This window comes from Lathamus discolor, chromosome 6 (assembly GCF_037157495.1).
Source record: "Lathamus discolor isolate bLatDis1 chromosome 6, bLatDis1.hap1, whole genome shotgun sequence".
NCBI classification, from domain to species: Eukaryota; Metazoa; Chordata; class Aves; order Psittaciformes; family Psittacidae; genus Lathamus; species Lathamus discolor.
The window spans coordinates 30,228,858-30,238,692 of NC_088889.1; the positions used below are offsets into that span (position 1 = coordinate 30,228,858).

At 42.7% G+C, this 9,835-nt stretch overlaps 1 protein-coding gene across 4 annotated transcripts in view; it reads left to right on the top strand.

Moving 5' to 3' along the window:
• Positions 1-9,835, top strand: part of ITPK1 (inositol-tetrakisphosphate 1-kinase) — a 145,416-nt gene that overhangs the window by 128,364 nt on the left and 7,217 nt on the right. For all 4 annotated transcript variants that reach the window (XM_065685623.1, XM_065685621.1, XM_065685619.1 and 1 more), the window contains exons 8-10: positions 1,531-1,696; positions 3,848-3,915; positions 5,385-5,547. In XM_065685623.1, coding sequence (XP_065541695.1) covers positions 1,531-1,696; positions 3,848-3,915; positions 5,385-5,547 — 397 coding nt within the window. The remainder of the gene's footprint in view (positions 1-1,530; positions 1,697-3,847; positions 3,916-5,384; positions 5,548-9,835) is intronic.

Consider the following 9,835-nt stretch of genomic DNA (forward strand, 5'->3'; position numbering starts at 1 on the left):
AAATTCTTGGAGCTGTATTCATGCATGCTAAAACCCATGAGACATCGCAGTGAACTAGCATAACACAACACCATGGGAGTTGTATGGGTTGTGTGCTAGTCCACGGGGCCGTTGGCACAGAGCTTTGCAGAAGAGAGTTTTCACATGGGTTCCAGTAGCCTAGGTCAGTTCTGTGACAAGAAGATAAACTCTCTGGGTTTCCATACTTACAAAATAGGATAAATACTTGTTTGGGGGGGATTAATTAACTAATATTTGAAGAGAACACTGTAGGAACAGCACAGGCTTTGGCAGTGTGATGTCGTAGATACTATAATTCCAACAGTCTACACAGAAGGAAGAAGACAGCAGTGTTTCTTGCCACCAGTGAGAGACAAATGAGGTACAATGTTGTTGCTGTGAATCATCTTGATAGATGATTCTGGTGGTTAGAGTAGGTTTCTTGCACAGGTTATTACCACTCACAAGTTTACACTGCACTGTCAGATAGCATCTGGTATAATAGAGACAGAGTAAGAATATCAGCTACAAGTAGATATTGAATGCATGCATTGACTTGAACTCAGAAAATGTTAATCTACTGAGTCATTGCACATGCGTGCAGACAATTATGTGACCTCATGTGGTCTACTAGATGAGGAGGAGTAAGAACAAAAATGTGGTCAGACTTTTAACTTTGAACATGTACAACCTCACCTCTCAAAATGAGACCAAGAGTATCTACCCTTCATGGGCACAGCTGCTGGGCTTGTTGAAGAGCCCACTGTCACTGAGGTCTCATCAGCTTTTTCTTGACGTGATGTGCCCAGCCTGAGCTGGACTTTGCTCCAGAATGAAAGGAGCCAAATTCCCAAGCAGAGGGGAGCTCACTGCTGTCTCCTGAGTGAAACCTCATCAGGGTTTTCCTTCCACCCTGAATACAGGCACTGGCTCTCACTGACATGAAGGACCATGATGATGTGTTACTCTGTACCTATAGGGCTCAACCCTTTCTAGGGAAAGAAATGTCAAAAAAACAAGAGCTTTGGCAAATATCTGGGCTTCTGAGTCTCACCATGATACTCTGCATTTCTTAAAGTAATTTCATTGCCTGTGCCAGAATGGTGCTTGCTGCTGGTTCTGCATTGGAGCCATGGCAGCATCTGTACTCCAACAACAAACCTGCAAAATGGAGCACTGTGGTTATAGTGATTATATATATGCCTGTAAGCATGGTAATGGAGGAATCAATGGAAAGAACAGTGTAACATGTGCTGGAGATATGCTGGTTTGTCAAAGTGCTTCCCAACTAGAAGCAGCAAATGAAATTGCAAAGAGCTGAGAGGAAAATGTTGATTGAAAATGAAAGCTTATGGAGAGTTGTGTGTCAGTGAAATGAAATGCAATAAAATAGGACTAGCTGCTGAGAAGGAATTGACACATGGTCAGTTTATATCCACCTGTAGATGTTCCTCCTCAGTGCTAGTCATATAGTGGGTAAGCATGAAATTATTGAAAGACTTGTGCGCAACTGTATATACTTGTTTCCAGATGGCGATCATCTTCAACCAGGAGGGCCTGAAAGCTGTTCACCCCCCTTGCGTCATTCAGAGCTTTATCAATCACAACGCTGTGCTGTATAAAGTCTTCGTGGTTGGGGAATCCTACACAGTGGTGAAAAGACCATCTTTAAAGAACTTCTCTGCAGGAATCTCAGGTATGCTGTGCCTATTTAAAAGGAGATGTCAGTTCTTGGAGCCTTGGCAGCAAACAGCTCTAAAGTATCTTTGAAAAGGCTGCTGACATGAAGGCAGCTGGTCCTTGCATACCATGTTTCCTCTTCTGTATTTTTTTCAATAGGAAGGGAGGGAGATAACTCATCTGCTCTGGAATACATAGGAATGACATTAGTATAGTAAATATTTATGCAATGGTAACCTGAGTCTTACCTGTTAGAAATAGTGGTTTATGTCATGTGGAAAGGGGGAGAAGGAGAGACATTCTCGTTTTACAATAAGTTCATGTGTCATTTGTTCCAGAGTTTGTTTATAAATCTGCTTTGGAGAGAATTTCCTGGATTCCATCATTTCAGAACTTCCTCTCCCTATTTTTACCTTGATTATGCGTGTGTGTTTAAATTAAAGATCACTTGTGCTCTACCCTGAATGAGCTTCTCAATACATGTGAGGCCCAGTATTGTAAACCGTGGTGAGAAGTGTCCTTTGGTTTGTAGATACCAGCTGTGCTAGGAAGGATGGAGTTGTCAGTGAGGACAGATCCTCCTAGATGTCACTTGAAAGCAACACTTCAAGGGTTTTCATTAAAGATTGCTTAAACTTCCTTTATGGGAAAAAGCTCCCTTTCAGAAAACTGCATTCTGTGGTCCAGCAGAAGCAAGAAGGAATTAGTAGTGCATGAATGGGAGCATGATCTGCTTGCAACTAAACAAACGCAGGAGGTAGGGATGGGAGAGGAGAAGGTATTGAACTAAAGGAGATAAATGGACAAATGCCAGTTTCTTGTCACTTTTCTTAGTGTTTTCCGCTGATAATAGTATGTCCACATGTGTTCACCATTGTGATCTGCACACAGATACATGTTTTGTTAGTATATGTACAGTAGGATCCTGGTAAGTCTTTGTCTGTAGGCATGTATACCTGTGTTTACGTTTAGGTCTGCTCTATGTCCTGACCAAATGGAGTAGGCCAGAATCTGTGTAAACTATTATGACAGTTGGTCTGTCCTTTTTCTGGAAGGGAACATTTTAAGGCATCTTTCTAAAAATGCCTTGGCTAATGTCTCATCTGTTAGTGTAAGACTTGCAAGTTGTCTGGAGATTAGGGTAAGTGTCTGGCTTTTTTTACCCTCATCAGGAGAATTTAAGGGGGCTGTGCTACAGGCATCTGACAAGGCAGATCTGACAATTAAGCAGATCTGGCGGCTGTGCGGTACTCCAGGGCCTGACAGGGCCTTTCTAAATGGGAGGAAAGGCAAGAATATTATATGCTGCTGTCAGACTGCAGAGTAGATTTGGGTTTGCTTTTCACAGCTTCTCCATCTTTATCAAATGTGGACCTACAGCGGCTCTTAAGTATCCACTCAGAGAGACCAGCATGGCAGAAATACTGTATTGCTGGTGACACCTGGGTGCTGAGACTTTAACTCGGGCATTCCCATGCAGGTTGTCTGTACAATGCCATCAGTCTGCTGTGGTGACAGTTCCAATGGGAGACCTGTGGTGGATTTTTCCCCACCAGTAAAACCTCCAGCACAGAGCAAGTGGGTTGGGAGGTGCTGGTATGATTCTCCCAGTATGTTTGTGGCTTCTGTCACCTCAGGATATGTCCTGCATTCCTGTGGTGCCTCCAAAAGGAAGACAGGTTCTGACAGTGAAATTTACTGCTTTCCTCCATGGTGGTAGTGCCCTCCGCAGGTACACAGGGATCTCAGTGTACCCTACCTGCTATCGATCTACTGCCTGCAGCGAATGCAGCGTCTCCTTTCTATCACACACTTTCCCATTGGAACTGTCACTTTGAGTATAACGAATTAGTAGAAATGAACTTAATTATCTTACTGAACTTAGTTAATTTGCTCAGGTGAAGGAAAGGAAACCGGTTCCTACTTAACCCCATGCAGTTCTGTTTATTTGTGGTCCGAGGTCCAAAACCCGTAGGTGACCACTGACTGCACAGGCAGCTAAGTGCCAGCAGGCAGGAGGGGCCCTGCTGGTGGGGTGGGTGGTGGGCACTGCACACTAGGGATCAAGACTGGATTCCCGAGTCTGCAGTGCCATCTACTGTTCCTTACACTAATCCTGTGGAAAGTAAAATTTGGTGTATTATTTACAACCTGCTTTTAATTCCAGACAGAGAATCAATATTTTTCAACAGCCACAATGTTTCAAAACCGGAATCCTCATCTGTCTTAACAGCAGTAAGTACACTTGATCTTTTTTCCTCTAGCGTGGCTGTAAAACTTATCTAGTCCTTTGTCGAAGCATTAGCAGCTAGTGACTCTCCTTCACAAGTTGTCTGCTTCTGTGTTGCAGGCTGAGGTCTGTTTGGTACCACGAGCCAGCATGACTGTGTCCCCCTCTGGTTTTCCTTACCGAGCTCCGGTGAGGAAGCACTGATACAGGAGGGCTGTGCTGCTTGCCAGACCTAAACTCCCTAAAGCTAATCTAGGCAAGGGGAATGAGGAAGTTTTGAATGCAAACACCTGGCCTTTTCCTGTCCAAAGAGCTTAATAAGCATGAATCAATCTTCTAGGACTCAGTTCTGTGAGGAAAGACAAATAGTGAAAATTCAAGCAGAGAAATTACATTGGGCAGGGCCACAAAGTGCCATTAGATGTCTGTGGTGGGAGCGTAGCCAAGCTGTGACCACAGGACCATTTCTGGGTGTCTTCCAAGTCCAGCAGTGCCAGCACGCTGCACAGTTTCACAGTTGCATTGCCCGTCCTTTCAATAGGCTTTGCACGTATGAATCCTAACAAGTTCTTGGGCACTCAACTGCTGAGAAAGTCACTTTACAGAGCTGGGTCCTTTCCAGATCTGAGTCTCTAGATTCTTTTCTGTTTCACAAGCTCTACTGGGGAGTAGTTCCATAGTTGGCAATGATTAAATTTTGTATACAACACCGATAGGCATGCAAAATATTAAACCTGTAATTGTGCTAGTCATAAATCCCTTTATGGCTAAATTTACTTTGAAACTTAGATACATGCTCTGTGATTTACCTGCCATCTCTCTCATACGCGTACATGCTTCTGTATACCTAACAACATACTTTGGCTGCTTAACATGTTTAAAAAGTGAAGAAAGGTACATCTATCAGACAGAATTAACCTGAGTTACTCATTGTAATAAATCTTTATGGAATATTTTATACATGAAACCCACATAAAAGATACGCCCTTTGAATTAGCCTCTGCCCTGAAGATATCAGCTGAGTTGAATTGTATATCTCAGATTAAACTAGTAGCAGAAGTCTGTTTTATCAGCACTTTAACATAGGTCTTATTCTACATTGAAATAACAGAATGATATGCAGAATATTTGCAGCACGGGGTTAAACACACCAGATGTGTTTGGTTTTTTGAGGTGTAGATCAAGTACTTAAAATATTCTGAGTCTTCATTTATTCCTACACTGCTCTATCGCTCAAGAGCTGCACCAGAATGAAGAGGAAGAACTAGGTACTGTAGAGGAAGTGAACTTCCAATGTAGGAAGGATTCTGAGTTATGAAAGCAGTTTCTCTTTGGTGTCTTTCTCTATTTCATACCACTGGTTCTCTGCAATTAGATTTGTTGGATATGCACCTGGAAACCTCTGAAAATCAATCTTTAAAAGAAAGCCTGTTTCAGAGTCCCTCAGTAATGTGTCTTTTCCCACTCACTATAGCTGGATAAAATCGAAGGAGTATTTGAGCGGCCAAATGATGACGTCATCCGGGAAATCTCGAAGGCTCTGCGGCAAGCTCTGGGAGTTTCCCTCTTTGGAATTGATATCATTATTAACAATCAGACTGGGCAGCATGCCGTCATTGATATAAATGCATTCCCAGGTGAGAAAGGCTTACCCACTCATGCTCTGTAGAAGCTGTGCCAAGTGTACTTAGTGTGGAGTTTTACTGCTGGTGTCTCACATTGTTGCTTCCGAGGTGGGGGACAGGAAGGCAGCAGCCATATTGGTCTCAGATAAGATGCTGTTTGATTTGGGAAGGGCAGAATCCTAATCTAGATATGGAATGTGCCACTGAAATATCAGCTTTTAAGAGATATGGTCAAATTTTAGTGGCCAGCTGTAACATGGCTGTCATGCCCTTCCTTGCAAAGGGATGCCCAGGAACTGAAGTGTGAGACTGTGTGCTGGCACTTGGACTTCCTGGACCTGTCCCTCATTCTGAAGAGAAAAGAAGAAATTCTATTTTAGGAGAGCCTTTTAAGATTTCTTTTTTTCCAGACTCTGTGCCATTAAAAGTGTTGTGGGGGTGGAAGTAGCAAACTGTTCCCTTGAAAATCTCTTCCTGTGCAAATTGAGTCCCCACAAAAAGATGTTTATGCACGAAGCAATAGCACCAGAAATGTGACGATAATGATAAAGCTGCAGGTGCAGAGAAGTTGCTGTAAAAAGTTGAATATTCTCACAGGTTCTCATAAGTGCTTCCTGGAGTAAAACAATAGAATGGAGCATTTGAAAACAGGTAAATTTGTCCTCCCCTTTTTTTAGTGCAACATATGTCTTGGAAACAGCTAAACAAGTTCCTTGACCACTGGAATTGTTAAAAGGAGTTGTAAGTGTGTTAAGGGGAGACAGTAATGCTCTTGTCACTTGTGCTAAACATTCATAGCTAACATAGTAAAAGAATACATCATCTCATTTGATGCTGTTTTGCATGGGTTTTTTCAATTTGAGAATCTCCTCTCATTACCTGAATAATGATTTTTGTTGCCAGAGAGGTATACAGGCTGCTATGTAGTTTATTTGACCTCTCATTGAAGACCTTGAGTATTCAATATGGCTGTAGTATTTTTACATCTAGCGATCTTGCCCTGAGCTCCAGTTATCTAAATCTTTCAGTTCAGGTCTTCATCCCCACTGCTGCTCCGTAGTACCTTGCCTGTTTATCTCGACAGTGACTGGCTTCCTTTTAAAACTCTGGCTCTGCTATTCTCGGGTCACTTTGCAGCTTGGTTCTACCATACGGTGTTGATGCAGTCTGCATACCTATGAAAACAGTCTTCTGGCAAAGACAGTGAAACAACCTAAATTGGATGTCAGATGGTACCATATCAGCTTTATGAATGGGTTTATATTTCAGACACTGGGTCTTGGAAGTCAGAGATACAGGACATTCTTTTGCAATCCCGCATCCTGCATTTTGGTTTGGTGTTTGGAGGGTTTGATGTTGGTTTTTGGGTTGGGTGGTTTGGTTTTGTTTGTCTTGGTTTTGTTTGTTAGGGTTTTTTTCAAGTATCGTTTTGGATTTGGTACTTTGCACAGACTGCTGAAATTGCCCTTTTCTTGAAATGCTGAAAAGTCCGCACTGGGGAACAATTAGTGGCAAACTAACTAGTTAAAGAGGAGTAATGTCTTCGTGACATGGCAGAAGTTTGCAGAACTGCTTTCAGCTTCATGCTTTGTTGTACTTCTACCCTAAGGCAGTAGTTTTTGACACTCATCCCAAATCCTGTGTTTTAATCTGTGCAGTAGTTTGTCTTTGAAGAGGTATTAAATTAATAGAGTGTGTTAGTCCTTGCAGGAGGCTTCAGAGCATGGGGAAGCTTCTTATGCACAGGTCTACGTTGTACTTGTTTGCAGATGCGTTGCTAGGTGGACATCGTTCCTATCCATGCTCAGCCAGAAGATTCTGGAGACTGTTTTCAGCATAGCAAAATTCAGGCCTCTTACAGGCAGGCGTTTCCAAAATAGTTTCAGTGGGCAGTGCTAGGATAGTACCTGCTGGAGCACGATTCATGCAACTTGTGCTTTGGGGCATGCAGAACTTATATCCTCCCACTGATGCCTTGTGTGACATGAATCCAGAGTTCATTGCCAGTAGTTTCTGAAGGTGTAATTTAATCTGCCCTTCTTGATTTCGTTATCATCACAGCACAGTGATGGCCCACAGTTACCTTTTTTGAGAGGCCTGCAGCAGCACCCAGTGAGCAGCGGTAACATACACAGACTTTGCAGCCTTCCCCAGCATCCTGTGGCTTGAGAGTTGAGACACCATGGTTCTCTTCCTCCCTTCTTTGTATTTGTTTTTTACAAGCGCGTTAAGTTTCTTCTGAGTGACCAGGCAGAATTACTTGGCCCTTTACACTCAGTATGCAGAGGGCTTACACAAAGGAAGCCTGTCTGATACATACAGCTTCCTTACAGTGTAACATCTGCTGATTTCAGAACTAAATAACTGGCCATCTTATTCCCATTAAATATTTAAAGTAACTTCTTTTTAAGTTTGCCAGGTGCCCTCAAACAAGGCTGGTTTGTTTTCAGTGAGTAGACATGAAACACTCTAGGGTACTAGGGATCTCCTCTCTGAATATTAAAGCTGTTACTATGGAGATGGCTTATTCCCGGGGTGTTTGAAGCACTCTGAGTAGATTTGAAGCCTAATCCCCTGGCTTTTACATAAGCAAGAAAGCGTAACAAGCACCTCTGTCAAAGAGGTGGAGACCTTGTTCTGGCTCCCCTGACTGGCTGTGAGAGTCCTAGTTGCCCCCTGCAGACCAATGGATTATCGTGTGGGGCAGTGGGAAAGTTAATGTTCTGAAATGGCCAATTGTTTGTTGAACCTGTTTAAGGGCCTTTGAGAAAGGAAAACTGGGAGCATTTGTCTCACATTGCTGGTGTGTTGTGTGACCTGTTAAGTGTCTAGAACTGTGACCAAGTGCATTAAAATCCAAAGCAATGTAGCAGCCTAAATAAGAGTTAATTGCTTATTGTAATGGTTATAAATGCACCATAAAATCACCACATTTTTCTTAAGGTGAAATTATCCTCTTCCATAATTTTTTCAGGACGTTGGGTTTTTATAGCCTGAGAAAGTTGGTCTTTACAAGAGAATGGAGATTAAAATTGTAGTATTTATGGATCTGAGGGACTCTTCTGCCCTGCAGTCACTCACTAAAAGTGTTCTAAAATGTGCATGTACTTTATGGTCTCTGGTTATGCTCATGTGCTGCTGTGTGAATGTGTGCTATTCACATGGGACTTCTAAACTGTTATTTATTGCTTCAGTCTCCTCTATTAATACCAGGTCACCTTCAGAATACTCTTGTAGACATTTAAAACAACCAGCATATCCCATTAAATACACTGAATGTCATATGTCACCTTGTCGTGGTTTAAGCCCAGCTATAAATTCAGTACCACGTAGCAGTTTTCTCACTCCCCCCCCTCTCCCTTCATCCCCCCACTCCCGGAGGGATGGGAAGAGAGTCAAAAGAATGTAACTCCCATGGGCTGAGATAAGAACAGCCCAGTAACTAAGGTATAACACAAACCACTGCTGCTACCACCAATAATAATGATAAGGGAAATAACAAGGGAAGAGAATACAACCACTCACCATCTGCCGACCAATACCCAGGCAGACTGAGCAGTGATCTAACCCTTCCGGGTAACTGCCCCCAGTTCTACATGCTGGGCATGATGTGCTGTGGTATGGAATACCTCTTTGGTCAGTTTGGGTCAGGTGTCCTGTCTCTGCTTCCTCCCAGCTTCCCCTCCTCCCTGGCGGAGCATGAGACTCACAAAGTCCTTGGTCAGAGTAAACATTACTGAGCAGCAACTAAAACCATTGGTGTTATCAGTGCTGTTCCCGGGCTGAAATTCAAAACCACAGCACTGCACCAGCTACTAAGAAGGAGAAAAATTACTGCTACTGCTGAACCCAGGACACACCTCTACATACTCAATCAAATGTATAACAATTTTAGGTAATGCAGTATCCATTTCAAGACATTGTGCCAATACATTGCATGTGTGTTTCAATTATAAAATGAATGCAATGATAAAGCTGTGGCTGTACCAGAGTGTTTAAAATAGATCCAGAAGCTCTGTACGCCTGCTGCCACCCTTTGTGTCACCAAAAATGTCACGTCTCCTGGTATTTGAGCAACTTTTTAACCAGGAAACTTTTTAAATTCTGCATTGCAAATTGTCTGGAGTCACTTAACACATGGAAAGGTGGTTTTGGTACTGAAATAAAAAATCGATGTTTCAGTCCAATACTGTATCACTGATACATGCCTGCTGTTCCTTGAGCAGTTTTTCAGACATTGCTCATAGCGGGAACATGTTTTAGGTGCCAAGTTATGTTAGATTAGACATGCATCACATGC